The sequence below is a fragment of the Fundulus heteroclitus genome, unplaced genomic scaffold (assembly GCF_011125445.2).
Source record: "Fundulus heteroclitus isolate FHET01 unplaced genomic scaffold, MU-UCD_Fhet_4.1 scaffold_41, whole genome shotgun sequence".
Lineage (NCBI taxonomy): Eukaryota > Metazoa > Chordata > Actinopteri > Cyprinodontiformes > Fundulidae > Fundulus > Fundulus heteroclitus.
This window is the reverse complement of record NW_023396824.1, coordinates 857,692-876,777: the sequence shown is the minus strand read 5'-3', so window position 1 is coordinate 876,777 and position 19,086 is coordinate 857,692. Positions and strand designations below refer to the sequence as shown.

General features: G+C 37.8%; 2 protein-coding genes across 2 annotated transcripts in view; both read left to right on the top strand.

Annotated features, from left to right (window-relative positions):
* LOC118560255 (protein NLRC3-like) overlaps nt 1-19,086 on the top strand; it is a 943,592-nt gene that overhangs the window by 218,704 nt on the left and 705,802 nt on the right. The window lies entirely within an intron of this gene.
* On the top strand, nt 905-17,506 carry LOC118560218 (V-set domain containing T-cell activation inhibitor 1-like). Its single transcript, XM_036131054.1, has 4 exons — nt 905-1,081; nt 16,900-17,256; nt 17,332-17,433; nt 17,502-17,506. The coding sequence occupies exons 1-4, from the start codon at nt 1,042-1,044 to the stop codon at nt 17,504-17,506; spliced, it is 504 nt and encodes a 167-aa protein (XP_035986947.1). The 5' UTR covers nt 905-1,041.

Sequence of the window (19,086 nt, the reverse complement as noted above, 5' to 3'; positions counted from 1 at the left end):
TAGAGTCTGGTTAACCGACCAGAACTTTGTTCTGGGCTCCATCCTAGAGTGTGGTTAACCGACCAGAACTTTTCTCTGGGCTCCATCCTCTGTAGAGTCTGGTTAACTGTCCAGAACTTTACTCTGGGCTCCATCCTAGAGTCTGGTTAACCGTCCAGAACTTTGTTCTGGGCTCCATTCTAGAGTCTGGTTAACTGTCCAGAACTATGTTCTGGGCTCCATCCTAGAGTCCGGTTAACCGTCCAGAACTTTGCTCTGGGCTCCATCCTCTGTAGAGTCTGGTTAATCGTCCAGAACTTTGCTCTGGGATCCATCCTAGAGTCTGGTTAACCGTCCAGAACTTTGTTCTGGGCTCCATTCTAGAGTCTGGTTAACTGTCCAGAACTTTGTTCTGGGCTCCATCCTAGAGTCTGGTTAACCGTCCTGAACTTTGCTCTGGGCTCCATCCTCTGTGGAGTCTGGTTAACTGTCCAGAACTTTACTCTGGGCTCCATCCTAGAGTCTGGTTAACCGTCCAGAACTTTGTTTTGGGCTCCATTCTAGAGTCTGGTTAACCGACCAGAACTTTTCTCTGGGCTCCATCCTCTGTAGAGTCTGGTTAACTGTCCAGAACTTTACTCTGGGCTCCATTCTAGAGTCTGGTTAACCGTCCAGAACTTTGCTCTGGGCTCCATCCTAGAGTCTGGTTAACCGACCAGAACTTTTCTCTGGGCTCCATCCTCTGTAGAGTCTGGTTAACTGTCCAGAACTTTGTTCTGGGCTCCATTCGAGAGTCTGGTTAACTGTCCTGAACTTTGTTCTGGGCTCCATTCTAGAGTCTGGTTAACCGTCCAGAACTTTGTTCTGGGCTCCATCCTAGAGTCTCCTCCTCCTCCTCCTCCTCCTCCTCCTCCTCCTCCTCCTTCCTCCTCCTCCTCCTCCTCCTCCTCCCTGGGTGTGTCTGTGAGAGCTGCTGCTTCCTGGAGGTGAAGAGACGCTGAAGTGTTGGCAGAGAGGTCCTGAAGGTTCTCTGAGGAGGTTCTGGTTGTTCTCTGACAGAAGATGAAGGTTCTGCTGCTGCTGGTTGGGATCCTGCTGCACGGTAAGATCACCTTCCTCTCTCCTCATCCTCACTTCAGCCCCAGCAGAGGTTCTGGAGGTCCACTGGACCGTCACTGGGCTCTCCTGGCTGGGTTGGTGGTTCTGATGCAGTTTTTATTCAGAGTTTTTATCTTTCAGGAAGGGTTAAACGGAACAATCTGACGCCTTCAGAAGTTTTCCTGCTAAAGTCTTGTGGTTGAAAGTGAAAGTAAACTTTGTTGTTCTGGCCTGAACGGGTCGTCCTCTTAGAGGGCCCCGCCGCTCCTGCTGATCTCAGTGGTTTCATGAAGGAAGTGAAAGCAGAACAACACTGAGACCAAACGGTACCAGGGGAGTCCAGGTCCTGAGGGGCCGAGTCTAGTTAATTTCAATTTAAATCAATTCAGTTTTATTTATATAGCGCCAATTCATGAAACATGTCATCTCAAGGCACTTTACAAAGTTAAAATCAATCAGATTATACAGATTGGATCAGATTATATTGGTAAAAAAATCCTATATAAGGGAACCAGTTGATTGCATCAAAGTCCCGACAAGCAGCAATTCCTCCTGATGAAGCATAGAGCCACAGGGACAGTCATCTGCATTGTCCATGGCTTTGCCCATACTGAGTAAGCATGAAGCGACAGTGGAAAGAAAAACTCCCCGTTAACGGGAAGGAAAAACCTCCAGCAGAACCAGAACCGGGCTCAGTATGAACGGTCATCTGCCTCGACCGACTGGGGGTTACAGAAGACAGAGCAGAGACACAACAAGACAGACAAAAAAGCACAGAAGCTCACATTGATCCAGTAATCTGTTCTACATTAGATGGTAGTAGCGGGTGAGCCGTCTTCTCTGGATGATGTCACAGTTAACAGAACGCCAGACCAGGTGTACCTACTATAAGGAAAAAGAGAGAGAGCAAAAAGTTAAAAGCTGAAATGACGACAGTCATTTCAATGTAATGCAGATTGGAGAGCAGTAGGAGAACTCAGCAGAGAGAGAGAAATAGACCCTGATGTCCTCCAGCAGCCTAAGCCTATAGCAGCATAACTATAGAGGTAGCTCAGGGTAACATGAGCCACTCTAACTATAAGCTTTGTCACAAAGGAAAGTTTTAAGATTAGTCTTAAAAGTAGACGGGGTGTCTGCCTCACGGACCAAAACTGGGAGTTGGTTCCACAGGAGAGGAGCCTGATAGCTAAAGGATCTCCCTCCCATTCTACTTTTAGAGACTCTAGGAACCACCAGCAGACCTGCAGTCTGAGAGCGAAGTGCTCTGTTAGGAACATATGGGGTAATCAGAGCTCTGTAAGCTTCTAATTACAGAGACGATGGAAATATTTACACCCTTGCTGAAAATCAGGTCCAGAGTGATCCACGATTGTGTGTTGTTTGTTTGATATGTTGTGTCAAACCAAAGTTATGAAGTATATCAGACATCTTTTTTACGTCCCTGTCTTTTAGCTCGTCAACATGGATGTTGATCTTCTGTATCGTACTGTAGAGGAGCCAGACACATTCTGGAGGAACATAGTGTTATGGGAGTTTTGGGTGGAATTCTAAGCAATAGTAACTGAGTTCCCATCTTTACTAAATGACGAGACGGTGGTATAACGTTCCAGCACTTTTATTGAGAAACAGAGCAGAGATTCACATAGATGGAAAGTAATCGCACCCCACGGTTCCGCTGCAGTCTCTGTCTGCCCTGTCTCTGTCTGTGTCGCTTTTCGGGCTTCCCCTAATACTGCACCGTGGCCTTCCCATTGAACAAAACAAAGACAGTCTATCGTAAACAATCAGTATCCCTCAGCAGCTGCAGCATTTGGCCTTGCAATCAGCAAACAGTGGATCTTATACACAGACATCAGGTCTCCAGGCCTCCTCTGTCCGAGTGGTGTGAGGCAATAGTGACTTCAGAATAATAATTCTTATAACATTCCTCTCTTTTTTTTTTTTTTTTTTTTTTTTTTTGATGATTGCGTCGTCAGCATCAAGACAAAACAAGCTGACCCATCACTTGAAAATGTGAACAAAGCACAGAGGAACCATTTCTGTAAACTTGTACAGTGGGACCCAAGGGGTTCCCGTGTTGGAACCAGGTAGTGCTGGAACTTTTAGTACAGATCAACATGAATGCTTCAAAGAGGTTTAACACACAAGATCAAAGATTTAGCTTTTGTCTACAATTTAGGATTCATCTAATTAGGTAAGGCCTGTTTTAGGTACCTATGCGCACATTATTTTAAAATTACATTAGACTATGGTAAGCTAAACCTGTTCAGTAACCAAGGTCGAATCCGTCTACTCTGACCCACCCTGAATACCCTCCTACTCCTTTCTCCACTCACCCCTACGATGGACAATAATCCACCACTCCAAACTTACAACACCAGGAGCAAAGGCAGGAGAGGTTCAGTGCGGGCAGGGGAACCCCAGAAAAAGCTACCCTTAGGGGGTAGTAAAAACTGGAAAGGCCCCCCTCCCAGGGAGATCTGCTCTCGGCCAATCTGAGCCTGAAAACCCTGTATTGAATCTAAGTGTTATCATTACCCGCTAATATTAAAGGATCTTTAGAGCCAATCCGATCCTGGTTCTTCCTATATCAAATCAAAAGGTGCATGAACCATAGATCCTTGTGTGTCTGAAGCAAACAGTTTCCATTTTTTACCATAAAACCATATTGATCAACATGATGTAATATTAAAGTTTAGATCTCATAACACAAAAAAAATCAAACATGTGAGTCAGTGGAACAGAGCAGTTAAACAAAGAGCAACACAATATGAGAAGAGTCCTAAACGTCAAGAACGCAAAGTTAAGGAAGCCTTCAGGCCATTCGGGCACAAGGCAGAAAATAATCTAATCGCGCTTAGGGTCTCTTCAGGCAAGTCCTCCCGTTGAAGAATAAGGAATCAGAGTTCTCTGGCTTCTTCATCCCCAGTCCTCTTCTTGGTTCCTCCTCGCAGGCTGGACGATTGAGCTGGATGGTAATAAGTGTTTAGTTCTGGATGGGCACTGAGCATTTTATTTTGCATTTCTCTCTAATAAAACACTTTGTGAAGATGGTCTGCAGACATGAGTCCTTGTTTCCACTGGAGAACAGAAACAAGGTGTAATTAGTGTTCTTATCAAAAAAACCCTTTCATGTGTTATTTATTAAAACATCCTCCAAGCACTTTCACATTCAAGATATTTCTGTGCACAATTATTTAGCTTTCAGAATTCTGCAATTTAATTATTAATTAAAATGGTAATCTTTAAGTTCAAATGTATATGCAGTAAATTCATAATAATTCTTAACAGAATGCTTTTAATGTGTGTCTTAACTGTTGTTGTCTGACAGTTGAAGTTCTCTGCAACATAATTTCATCAACATATTCGTTTCATGACATTTCCCATTTTATTTTGAAAACCCAACTGAGAAAAAGAAAGCCTTTCCATGTGAAAGCTTTTCCCTCTCTCTCTACTTCTTTTTTTTTTTAAGTGAGGTGCTATTCTGCGCAGAAAAGACAAAATATTTATACCATGCTGTTACTGTTCAAGGATGCCAAGGTTCTACAACACAAAACAAAGCAGAGAGCAGGAGAGAAAAGGAGTTTTTTGAAAATGTTCTAACATTGTTGAACAACCAAAGCTACTTAAGCAAATCAGAATTAGTTCCCAAATTAATCCTAAAATAAAGTAAACCTTACATTGTGTACATTGTGATTATTTATTTATTTATTTATCTTCTTAAACTGAGGATTAAGGACTTTGATTAAGAAGTTCTTGGATGAACGCGTCTCTGCGTTCCTATTTGTCTAGGCCTCTGCAATCTGATCTATGATCTATGTTTTCTGAGTGCCTGGTCAGGAAGGGTTAAGGTTCTCCGAAGCTTTCTGTTTTCAGCAACCCTGAAAACCCAGAACCATTTACAGTCAGTGTTAGGTGTCAGGTAACCTGTGGGACCACCTCGTCGTCCCTCTGGTTCCACCAGCTGTGTCAAGTCCACAGCAGCTCGTCCTGGGTGCCATGCCCCAGGGGTCTCCACACCCCCCTGTGTGGAATGTCTCTCATTGTAAGGATCTCACCTTATGTCCCGTTCAAGATGTTCTTTACACAACAGGAGTTCCAATGTGGGATGTATTCGCTGCTTTGATGTTCCTCAGAGAAAACCTTCATTCATTGATATCACCTTCAAGCTGTTACCCTTTTATCATCACAGCCCCCCAACCATCCTGACCAGATTCAAAATGTCCCCATAATCTAATCTAATTAAATTAATCTTACTTCTTTTCTGTATGTAAGACAATAACCATTAAATTATCCTGATCTAAAAGCCCTCAGGTTAACGGGTTAACTGGTTAAAAAGACTTTTGAGTTATTTGTGTTCAAGTTGAAAGATATTAAATCTCCATAAATATTGTAACCATTTTACCCTGATGCTTTAATCCTAAATTTACCCATGTTAGTTAGTAGGATGTGTCATTATGCAAATTTTATTGCAACATTACCCATTTTAGCCAGTAACCTTTTCTTTGCGTTTTATTGAAGCCTGCCAGAGTAGCAGAAATCAGCTTACTCTTAAGATGTTTATTAAATGAAATGCTATTTAAAAGTTCAGATTACTCTACCTATATAGTGAAAACTAATTCATTCATTTATTTATTTAACTGTTGATATAATACCCACTTAATTTATTAAGTTGCTCCATGATTCCATCAAGGTGCTTCTTTAAAAGTTTTCACCTTTACATAATCTTAATGTGTTTCGTAATGTGTGTTTTGTTTTAATTGTGTACAACAAAATCTGAAGTGAAATGCATGAAGTTGTGTCTGCAGAACTCATCTGTGTTTTTGTCGAAGGTTGTCCGATGCCTCAGTCATAGTCCTTCAATGTCCATTTTCAGTCCAATGTCTGAGATCAGCAGCCCAACATTCTCCTTTCCTTCAACAGTCCATCCTGCAGTCCTCACGCCTGCAAACAGAATGAATTCTGCCAGCATTTTTTGCCAAAGAAAACGCTCCATAGGTTGAAAAGAAATTACAGCAAAACAGTCACAAACATTTTAACTACAGTGTTCCCTCTAACATGACAAACATAAAAGAAACAAAAGGATAAAAAATAAATCAAACTTTGTCCCTGACAAAATAAAACTCAAAACTGGATCAGGCTGAAGTCAATGACATCACCTTTAGTCCTTGTCCCAAGGATCAGCCCCCATGGCACTGCGGCACTGTTTCTGCATTCTCTCGCATCTGAGAATGTCTAAAATGAGACTAAATCTCTATGTTAGCACAATCCTATCATATTGACCAGGTTTCTTTGCAAAGAAAAAGAAGCAGAAAGATAGAGCTGTTAAAAGCAGAAAGCAACAAACATCTTTAAGACACCACCTTTCCTGCTGGAAGATCTGGCATAACTTGGTTAAAACTAAGTATAATTTAGTGTCCAAATCTGATTATAACTCCTTACCGCACTGCTAGCACTGTCTTTTCAGAGTCTTCTGTTGGCAGAAAGGTGGCGTCTCCTTTAATCTGAAAGCAATAACTCAGAGAAAAACAAGAGTGTTAATAGCATGCAGTTAAAACCCTGGTCCCCTTAGCGTCCCTTTAACGTGATGTTTTTCCCTTTTTTTCTCTGATCCTGGGAAGGTTTCTATTCTTTACCTTTCCTTTGAAACTTTGTTCAAAACACCTCCAAAAGAAAGAAAACAAAAAAAATGAAAGAAATTAACCAAACAAAATTAAAACAAAATTGTTTTCCAAGGAGCACAATTATGTCTTTTCCAATTTGACATAGGTTTTTGACTTAATACAAACCTTTTTGATATCCTTCTGGTCCTTTGACCATGTGTATTTGCTGTTAGTAATACTTTTATTCATATATACCTTTTCAATCTTAATTGGTCAAGGGTGAAACTTTAAAGCAATGATTGTTCCCTTTTAGTTTTTGAGCTTCTAGTGTTTCTCTATAAATGATAAGAGTTTTCCCCATAATTCAGCACATTGAGAAGGCTACCCAAAACAAACCAAGATTAGAATTAGAATTTAACCCTTCAGAAGCTGGCTTTATTTTATTTTTTCCCCTCTGACATAGTTTTCGTGCCCCAGGCCAGAACACACAGACCCAGCCACGCCATAAACATTCAGATGTTTACATCATGGTCAGATTTGTTTATCATATCTATTGTCCTGTTTCAGGTTATACTGTCCCTCTGAGGATCGCCTCAGCTCAGCATAACTAATAACATCAGATGATTTCGTAACTGATGACGCGTGTAACGTGGCCTTCTGACATTTTGAGGCTTCTCAAAATTTCTCATTAGTTGCATTCAAATCCCAAGTAAAAAGAAATAAAATAAACTAGAAAAAGCTGTTCCTACGCAACAGCGAGTGAGAATGCTAATCTGCAGAATGATTTGAGAAGAAGATGCAGAAAACATTGAAATCAGATTTGAAGAATTAGAAAAAATTAAAAAATTTGAAGAATTTGAAAAAGTTTGAAGAATTGAAACAAATAGAAGAATTTGAAAGAATTTGAAAGAATTTGAAGAATTTGAAAAAGTTTGAAGAATTGAAACAAATAGAAGAATTTGAAAAAATTTGAAGAATTTGAAAAATTTTTGAAGAAATTTGTAAAATTTGAAATTTTTGAAAAAATATAAGAATTTGAAAAATTTGGAAAAATTGGAATAATTTGAAAAATCTGAAAAATTTGAAGGAATTCAAAAAATTTGAAAAATTTGAAGAAATTAGAAGAATTTGAAGAAATTTGAAAATTTTCATGAATTTGAAAAATTTGAAGAATTTGAAAATTTTGAAGAAATTTGAAGAATTTGAAAATTTTGAAGAAATTTGATCAATTTAAAAATTTTGAAGAATTTGAAAAAATTGAAGGAATTTGAAAAATTTGAAAAATTTAAAAAATTTGAAGAATTTGAAGATTAAGAACAACTAGAAAAAGCTGTTCCTACGCAACAGCGAGTGAGAATGCTAATCTGCAGAATGATTTGAGAAGATGCAGAAGTTTCATGCAGAAGAGAAAAAAAGTTGAAAAACATTGAAGAATTTGAAAAATTTGAAGAAATTGAACAATTTGAAGTAATTTGTAGTATTAGTAGTAGTAGTATCAGTTGTAGTAGTAATAGTAGTAGTAGTAGTAGTAGTATCAGTAGTAGTAGAAGTAGTAGTAGAAGTAGTAGTAGTTGTATCAGTAGTAGTGGTATCAGTAGTAGTAGTAGTTGTATCAGTTTTTAAAGAATTTGAAGGAATTTGAAGAATTTGAAGTAATTTGTAGTAGTAGTAGTAGTAGTAGTAGTAGTATCAGTAGTAGTATTAGTAGTATTAGTAGTAGTAGTAGTTGTATCAGTAGTATTAGAAGTAGTAGTAGAGTAGTAGTAGCAGTAGTAGTTGTTTTAGTAGTAGTAGTAGTAGAAGTAGCAGCAGTAGTATCATTAGTAGTAGTAGTAGTATCAGTAGTAGTAGTAGTAGTAGTAGTAGTAGTAGTATCAGTAGTACTAGTAGTAGTAGTTGTATTAGTAGTAGTAATAGTAGTAGTAGCAGTAGTAGTTGTTGTAGTAGTAGTAGTAGTAGTAGCAGTAGCAACAGTAGTATCATTAGTAGTAGTATCAGTAGTAGTAGTAGTAGTAGTAGTATCAGTAGTAGTAGTAGTAGTAGTAGTATCAGTAGTAGTAGTAGTATCAGTAGTAGTAGTATTAGTAGTTGTATCAGTTTTTAAAGAATTTGAAGGAATTTGAAGGAATTAGTAGTAGTAGTAGTAGTAGTATCAGTAGTACTAGTAGTAGTAGTAGTTGTATTAGTAGTAGTAATAGTAGTAGTATCAATAGTAGTAGGAGTAGTATCAGTATTAGTGGTAGTATCAGTTTTTAAAGAATTTTAAGGAATATGTAGTAGTAGTAGTAGTAGTAGTAGTAGCAGTAGTAGTATTAGTAGTAGTATCAGTAGTACTGGTAGTGGTAGTAGTTATATTAGTAGTAGTAATAGTAGTAGTAGCAGTAGTAGTTGTTGTTGTAGTAGCAATAGTAGTAGCAGTAGCAGCAGTAGTATCATTAGTAGTAGTAGTAGTAGTAGTATCAGTAGTAGTATCAGTAGTAGTAGTACTAGTAGTATCAGTTGTAGTAGTAGAAGTATCAGTAGTAGTAGGAGTAGTGTCAGTAGTAGTATCAGTTTTTAAAGAATTTGAAGGAATTTGAAGAATTTGAAGGAATTTGTAGTAGTAGTAGTAGTAGTAGTATCAGTAGTACTAGTAGTAATAGTAGTATTAGTAGTATCAGTAGTATTTGTTGTATTATCAGCAGTAACATCAGTAGTAGTAGCAGTAGCAGCAATAGTATCATTAGTAGTAGTAGTGGTGGTAGTAGTATCAGTAGTAGTAGTAGTAGTATCAGTAGTAGTAGTATCAGTTGTAGTAGTAATAGTAGTAGGAGTAGTATCTGTTGTAGTAGTAGTATTAATATCAGTTGTATCAGAAGAATTAGAAGGAATTTGAAAAAGTTCAAGAATTTGAAAAAATTGAAGAATTTGAAGTATTTGAAGTATTTGAAAAATTTGAAAAAATTTGAAAATTTTGAAAAAATTTGAAAAATTTGAAAGATTTGAACAATAACAACGATTACAAGAATTTGAAGGAATTTGAAGGAATATGAAAAATTTTAAGAATTTGAAGGAATTTGGATTCATTTCAATGGAAGCAAAAAACGCACAAAAAGTACAAATACTTCAAAAAGTATAAAAGGTACCATAACCATGAGACATAGCAGTAATGTCGAGAACGAGCCGAACATTTTGGTACGAAAATCGTTGAAATCGGTTGAAGTATGCAGGAGTAGTTAGACGCACAAAAACGTACGGAATAATAATAATAATAACTAGAAAAGCTGTTCCTACGCAACAGCGAGTGAGAATGCTAATCTGCAGAATGATTTGAGAAGAAGATGCAGAAAACATTGAAATCAAATTTAAAGAATTAGAAATAATTTAAAAATTTGAAGAATTTGAAAAAGTTTGAAGAATTGAAACAAATAGAAGAATTTGAAAAAGTTTGAAGAATTGAAACAAATAGAAGAATTTGAAAAAATTTGAAGAATTTGAAAATTTTTTGAAGAAATTTGTAAAATTTGAAATTTTTGAAAAAATATAAGAATTCAAAAAAAATTAAAAAATTGGAAAAATTTGAAAAAATTTGAAGAAATTAGAAGAATTTGAAGAAATTTGAAACATTTGAACAAATTTGAAAATTTTCATGAATTTGAAAAATTTGAAGAATTTGAAAATTTTGAAGAAATTTGAAGAATTTAAAATTTTTGAAGAATTTGAAAAATTTGAAGAATTTGAAGAAATTTGAAGAATTTGAAGAAATTTGAAGAATTTGTAGTAGTAGTAGTAGTAGTATCTGTTGTAGTAATAGTATTGATATCAGTTGTATAAGAAGAACTAATTTGAAGAATTTGAAAAATTTGAAGGAATTTGCATTCATTTCAATGGGAGCAAAAAACGCACAAAAAGTACAAATACTTCAAAAAGTATAAAAGGTACCATAACCATGAGACGTAGCAGTAATGTCGAGAACGAGCCGAACGTTTTGGTACGAAAATCGTTGAAATCAGTTGAAGTATGCAGGAGTAGTTAGACGCACAAAAACGTACGAAATAATAATAATAACTAGAAAAAGCTGTTCCTACGCAACAGCGAGTGAGAATGCTAATCTGCAGAATGATTTGAGAAGAAGATGCAGAAAACATTGAAATCAAATTTGAAGAATTAGAAATAATTTAAAAATTTGAAGAATTTGAAAAAGTTTGAAGAATTGAAACAAATAGAAGAATTTGAAAGAATTTGAAGAATTTGAAAAAGTTTGAAGAATTGAAACAAATAGAAGAATTTGAAAAAAGTTGAAGAATTTGTAAAATTTGAAATTTTTGAAAAAATATAAGAATTTAAAAAAATTAAAAAAATTGGAAAAATTTGAAAAAATTTGAAGAAATTATAAGAATTTGAAGAAATTTGAAACATTTGAAACATTTGAAGAAATGTGAAACATTTGAAGAAATTTGAAAATTTTCATGAATTTGAAAAATTTGAAGAATTTGAAAATTTTGAAGAAATTTGAAGAATTTGAAAATTTTGAAGAAATTTGAAGAATTTAAAAATTTTGAAGAATTTGAAAAATTTCAAGGAATTTGAAAAATTTGAAGAATTTGAAGAAATTTGAAGAATTTGTAGTAGTAGTAGTAGTAGTATCTGTTGTAGTAATAGTATTGATATCAGTTGTATAAGAAGAACTAATTTGAAGAATTTGAAAAATTTGAAGGAATTTGCATTCATTTCAATGGGAGCAAAAAACGCACAAAAAGTACAAATACTTCAAAAAGTATAAAAGGTACCATAACCATGAGACGTAGCAGTAATGTCGAGAACGAGCCGAACGTTTTGGTATGAAAATCGTTGAAATCGGTTGAAGTATGCAGGAGTAGTTAGACGCACAAAAACGTACGGAATAATAATAATAATAATAATAATAATAATAATAATAATAATAATAATAATAATAAAGAAAAACAAGAAAACAATAAGTGAGAATGCTGTATAGCATTCTCACTGACTAGACACGACCAATTGGGTCGTGTCTGGGCATCATCCCAGGTCCTGTTGGAAGCAAAGGCCCAATAGGAAAGCATGTGACATCCAAAATGGGACAGAAAAGTGACATATCGCTGAAAGTCACTTGAAAATTTTAAAATGTTAAGAGGAAGTGACTGTGCGAATTTCAGGCTCCTACATTAATCACAGCCACTGCAGGGGATGTTGAAAGTTGCCATTCTATCCGAATGGAGCTTCTCCCTCTGGCCCCCAGAGTTCCGTCGTCATGGAAACTCACTGACACAGCTGCAGCGGGCCATTCTACCGAAGTGCAGAGACTTTGTGTCAGAGGCTGCTATTGGATTATAATGGAGAACTTTGCCTCAAACAACGCTCCATATCTCCTGTTCCGTAAATGGTAGAGATGTAATTTTTTCAGCGTTTAATTCTTAACGGATAGGGGAAGAAGACATGCTATCGGTTTTTGCTGGAAAAAGTTTAATAAAGGCATAAAAAATTATGATATAAAGGGAATTTTTAGCGATTTTCAGAAATCCTCTAAAAAGGTTCCCGAACAAATCGCTCTAGCTGAAAAAGTATAAGAGATATCAAAATAATTCTTTCACTCTGAGTATCAGCAGGCTTTTAAGGACTATGGAGTTCATTTTTAGGTTTGTACAAAAATCGGTGTAGGCACAGCGACGATGTAAAAAAGTGGTTGATGTGGGAAAATGCAGCTCCAAAGCGTTTTAAGGATTTTGCACATTCGCTACTCCCGAACAAATTGTTCCTGCGGAAAAACCGTAACAGTTATCCACAAAATTCCTTTTTTATGAGTGCCAGAAGGGTCGGGACATTCAAGTGTGAAAGTCTCATACCTGTACATAAAACGGTTTAGGAGTAGCGACGATGTAGAAAAGTGCCTCATTTGGGGAGATTGAAGTCTGATCCTGTTTTAGCATTTTCCCAAAACGCTACTCCCGAACAAATTGTTCCTGCGGCAATACCGTAACATTTATCGACAAAATTTCTCTTTTGTGAGCGCCAGAAGGGTCGGGACATGAATGTGTGAAAGTCTCATGCCTCTACATGAAACGGTTTAGGAGTAGCGACGATGCGAAAACATGTGATGTTTTGGATTTCCAGGTGTCATTTTTGAAAACCGCTCCATAGGAAATGAATGGGGAAGGTTTCCGGTTAGTGTCGCTCTGAGGTGATTTGCGAAAAATCTATAAATCCCACACCAATGATGGTTACATTTTCCGAATCCAGACAAAAATTCCTACGTTTTGATGTATAATTTATGTGGATAGGGTGAAATTTGAGCGAGTGAGAAGAAGTTGTTCGGAGAAGAAGAATTTGTTGAATTTCTAGAGTGCGCACTCTAAACGAGGCTCCTTGACGACCATAGCAACGCATGTTATTTGCTGAATTTCTTGAAAAGCCAAAATTATTTTAAAGACGTACTATACGAAAATGGTGAAAGATATGAAAAAGCTGAAACATACCATAATAGCCAAAAGATATCACTATGTTTTAAAAGTTGAATGGCGTTTATAGGTGAAAGTAGGCTGAAGCAGTCAGATGACAAAAAGTTGAAATATTTGAAGAATTTGAAGGATTTTCCATTCATTTTAATGAGAGCGAAAAACTCACAAAAAGTGAAATATTTTAATTATTATAAAAGTTATAATGACGAAAAGACATAGCAGTAATGTCGTGAAAGAGCTGTACGTTTTGATACAAAAATCGTTGAAATCGGTTGAAGTTTGAAAGAGTAGTTAGACGCACAAAAACGTACGTAATAATAATAATAAAGAAAAACAGGAAAACAATAAGTGAGAATGCTGTATAGCATTCTCACTGATGAATAGAAAACCCTAGAAAGCAACCATATTTAGTTCCATACAGTTTGTTCAAAGCACAGTTTTCCCTCATCTATTTAAATCAAAAATCTTGTATATCTAAACTTCTTTCACATGGACTGGTTTGTGATGAATCATTATTATTATAAGCAATGAGATCTCAGTAATTTTAAATTACTTTAGGGCTAAAAAACAAGTGATAGGATCTCAGCCTAAATTTGTAAAACAGTAAACTTAACAAGCTTATGTAACGCTTATTTCCAATTTCTAACAAAGCTGAAATATTTCCGTTCAAGCCATGTTAATCTCTCCGTGTATCAATTTTATTTGGTCCTGATATTTAATGTTAAAAAACAAACTTTGTTATTTAAATCTCTCTTTTACTGTACCTCTATTGTTAACATAGTCCATGCTTAAAATGTCATTTGAATTACGGAGCTGCAGTTCTCCCAAAACAAATGAACATTCTGAAACCATGAACATTACTTTTACCCCGAATTAATTCACACAGACGAACGTTTAGTTACATAGATACATACACACGTACGGTTACATACAAACGATGACATTCAGACAGACAAACACGTGCAGGCCTGCTTTTTCACCATCTTAAATATTTTTTCATAATTTTTAAACGTCAACGCCGAAAGATGTTTTCAACGCGTTAAGTTCCCGCTTAGTTTAAAAGGTGGAGAGCGTGTGCTGGTTACGACCCCCTAATGTTTCGTCCACACGCGGTTTTACGCTTCAGTCCCGCAAGGATACAACTCTGTGTCTCGCAGACACTTGGACGCTTACCCATTTTTGAAAGTTATACGTCGCTATTAGCAGTTTAGACCAATTTTATCCACAACGGAAGTGCCTAATCGGTCCCCACGTAAACGCTTCCCCGGTGCAACGCCTTTTTAGTTTCATTTCCGTTTCCTTGTTTTTATCGCTTTTCTTTTTTCTATTAATTTTATTTTTATTATTTAGTAGCAGTACTGCAATAAAATAAAAATAATAGTAATAATAATAACCCCTATGTGAGAAATCTGCATGTTTAATCAAATCATTTCAAATCATTTATGCATGTCATGCTTCTGGGCCCCTACGTTTTTCAGCATGAAATCGAACGTCCCACCCTGGGGCTAGGCTTGACCCTGAAAAACCTCTGCCTTTCCCCCATTACACTGACTCTTCTGCATCCAGACTTTTTTTTTTGTTTGTTTTTATTTATTTTATCCTTTTTTGTGTTTTTATTATTATTTTCTACTCGTCCTTAGCACGATCGACCAACTAAAATGAAAGGCCTCACATCCGATGGTCGGCTTTTTGGTATAATGGTCGGGGTTCCCACTTATCAAAGCTGCAAACGTCTTCGCAACAGTCAAGGACTTAAGCATCCCTGCCGCTTTCATCCACAACAGAAGTGGACAGCCTCTTGCACAAACCCAAGACAAGAGGACTTTAATGGACCAGCTGCAAACTGCTCAGCTGGTCACCTGTTCTCCAGGTGAAAATCACTCTGCCCCTCCTCCCCCCTTGTGGGAAAGTCCGTATTTCAGCTGAAAACGTATTTTAATTAAATTTTGAATTTTAGTTTAATGTTTAAACCTTAGTCACCATTCGGTATTGCGAACCCTGTTTTATTTGCCTTAAGGATTAAATATAATTCATTATTTCTACCGGCTTTTACTTTTACTACCTTTTAGGTTTACAGTTTTAAATTTTAAAATTTCTTGAGGTATACTTTAAAATGGGGTTTAAAATTTAAAAGCTTGCAAGCATTTTTGACCAATTGCGTTTGTTTTTAAAAGAGCTGGAAAATAATCCCCTTACCGTCTCATGAAAGAAAGGTTCGGATCTTCGCGCCGACGCCCAGAGATCCTCCGAGACCAGGAGCTCCTCCACATCCCTTGAAAATCCATTCGGGGTACCAGAGGCCGGATAACCTCTCCGGGCCGGCCAACGCAGCTCCTGTCCCCGGACTCCCCCGCTCGTCGTTCGGAGATCCTGTTCGTGACGCCAAATTGTTATGGGAGTTTTGGGTGGAATATTAAACAATAGTAACTGAGTTCCCATCTTTACTAAATGACAAGACGGTGGTATGACGTTCCAGCACTTTCATTGAGAAACAGAGCAGAGATTCACATAGATGGAAAGTAATCGCACCCTTCGGTTCCGCTGCGGTCTCTGTCTGCCCTGTCTCTGTCTGTGTCACTTTTCGGGCTTCCCCTAATACTGCACCGTGGCCTTCCCATGAGACAAAACAAAGACAGTCTATCGTAAACAATCATTATCCCTCAGCAGCTGCAGCATTTGGCCTTGCAATCAGAAAACAGTGGATCTCATACACAGACATCAGGTCTCCAGGCCTCCTCTGTCCGAGTGGCGTGAGGCCATAGTGACTTCAGAATAATAATTCTTATAACACATAGGTGTAGCATTAATGTCTGGTCCCCTGTTTCAGCTTCCAGCTATGCAGAGTGGAGGTGGTCCTGAGGAATCTGACCCAGGCCTTTAGGGCAATACATGGTGGTCCATTTTCTCATCATCCCAGGTGATGAAACTTCTGAACTGTCTTGGCATAAGGAGACGTCACCCCTGATAAGCTCTATGGGTTCCCTGACGGTGTTGGAACAGTGTGCATCTGCTGGCTTTGTTCTTGTTCCTCTACAATCTTTGCTGCTACAGTGATGTCATTGATTAGGTCATCCTGTGTTTGGAGAAATTACCTGTTGTTAACAGCACTGAAAATACTGGCAGTGAAAATGTTTTTCCCACCTTGATTTAGGCCGACTCCATTGTGTCTGAAAGAATTATAGCGCTCCTAGAATGACTTATTACTGTCAGGGTGTCATGATTTAGTTTATTCTTTATATTTGTCTGGACCATTAGGGACTAATTAGATTTCATTCGTCTCAGCCAACAGACAACTGTCACCATCCAATCAGCTCAGTCACCCTCAGCTACCTGCCATCACACCTGATCAGCTCCACCTGCTGCACTCATTAGCTTCAACTCTGCTCACCTGTCACCTGCCTACATATACCTGTCCCTGCCAGACCTTCTCGTCTTACTTCATGTACACTGGTGCAGTGTCTCTACCGGTCCCTGTGTGCTCGGCCAGCTGGACTCTTCAGTTCTGTTCATGTTCACAGTCACTGATGTAGTTTATTAATGACACCGATCATTCTTCACATTCTGATGTTTATTTGTTCTCTTGTTGCTCCAGTTTAGCTGCAGGGGAGGTTAGTGGACCTCAAGTTGTCTTTACTCTAAGATTGTCCTCATGGAGAAAATACGTTCGTTCAGGAAATGTGCTTCTAGTGTGTCTCAGAGGGACAATGTGTGAGACCTGAGTCCAGATGCTGAGAGGGACTTTCTCTGTGTGTGTGTCCTCACAGTGTCCCTGCAGGTCTCAGCTGTGGAGATGTTTGAGGGGGAGTTCATCTTGATGTCCTGTGAGTTTCCTACATTTGGTGTGGACCAGCCCACAGTGGTTTGGACCCGGTCCAACCTCAGTCCTTCAATCGTCCACCAGCGCCAGACGGACGGAGATGAACTAAAAGATCAGAACCAGCTTTACAGAGGCAGAACCTTCATGAAGCCTGATGCTCTGGAGACCGGAGAACTGACCCTGAACCTGACCAAGCTGCAGGTGTCTGACACCGGAACCTACACCTGCACCGTCAGAACCTCTATAGGAGAAAGAACATCTACGGAAGAACGGCGAGTTACAGACATAGAACTACTGGTTAAAGGTCAGTAACAGGAACAGTTGCCGTAGAGACATCTCAGAGGTCAGAGGTCATGATGTTCTTCATGTGTCTCCACAGAACGATTTCCATCCTGGGCCATAGCTCTCCTGGTTCTCCTGGTTCTGGTTCTAATTATCTCTGCAGTTCTTTTATATCATTTCTGGAAGTATTTCATGCCAGGTGAGTCTCCAAAACTACATTACCCACAATGCAGATGGATAACATTTCACAACTTGTGTCATTGACAGGATAATGAAAATAAACATAAATGTAATAAAACCACATTAAAAATTAAATTACACTCTGGTTTGATGTTTTGGTTGTAGACAAATTATAAGGATGAGGAATCATCCTCCTAAAAAAGTTCTATATAATTTTACTGTGTTATAGGAACCTAGAAACCTAAATTATTAAATTTACATTTACCAGAAATGATTATTTTAAAGATGTTTCAGTTTATTTGACACTGGGTCTGGGGCTATTTCTGAGGTTTTAAAGGTGGAAGCTAGTATCTAAGAAGCCATGATGACATTAAGTAGAGCAGCTTACAGCTATACCAGTAATAACTCCCCAGTTTTGTTATATATATATATAGACTATTAAAGAACCTCCGGTATGAACGGTCATCTGCCTCGACCGACTGGGGTTACGGAAGACAGAGCAGAGACACAACAAGAGAGACAAAAAAGCACAGAAGCACACATTGATCTAGTAATCTGTTCTACATTAGATGGTAGTAGCGGGTGAGCCGTCTTCTCTGGATGATGTCACAGTTAACGGAATGCCAGACCAGGTGTACCTACTATGAAGAAAAAGAGAGAGAGCAAAAAGTTAAAAGCTGAAATGACGACAGTCATTTCAATGTAATACAATGCAAAACTGGAGAACAGTAGAAATCAGTAGAGTGAGAAAATTAGACCCTGATGTCCTCCATCAGCCTAAGCCTATAGCAGCATAACTATAGAGGTAGCTCAGGGTAACATGAGCCACTCTGACTATAAGCTTTGTCACAAAGGAAAGTTTTAAGATTAGTCTTAAAAGTAGACGGGGTGTCTGCCTCACGGACCAAAACTGGGAGTTGGTTCCACAGGAGAGGAGCCTGATAGCTAAAGGATCTGCCTCCCATTCTACTTTTAGAGACTCTAGGAACCACCAGCAGACCTGCAGTCTGAGAGCGAAGTGCTCTGTTAGGAACATACGGGGTAATCAGAGCTCTGATATATGATGGAGCTTGATTATTAAGGGCTTTATACGTTAGAAGAAGAATTTTAAATTCTATTCTTGATTTAACAGGAAGCCAATGAAGGGAAGCTAAAATTGGAGAAATATGATCCCTCTTGTTGATTTTCATCAGAACTCTTGCCGCAGCATTTTGAATCAGCTGAAGACTTTGAACTGCATTTTGTGGACTTCCTGATAGTAAAGAATTACAATAGTCCAGCCTTGAAGTAACAAATGCATGGACTAGTTTTTCAGCATCACTCCTGGACAGAATGTTTCTAATTTTGGCGATATTCCGGAGGTGAAAAAAGGAAACTCTGGAAACCTGTTTAATATGGGATTTAAATGACATGTCTTGGTCTAAAATAACACCAAGATTTTTAACTTTATTACCAAAGGCCAAGTTAATGCCATCCAGATTAAGGGATTGATTAAGAACTTTATTTTTTGAAGACTTTGGCCCAAAGATTACAACTTCTGTCTTGTCAGAATTTAGATGCAGGAAATTTAAAGTCATCCAGCTTTTGATGTCATCAAGACATGACTGCAGTCGAAGTAACTGATTGGATTCATCAGGATTTATGGATAAATATAGCTGAGTGTCATCAGCAT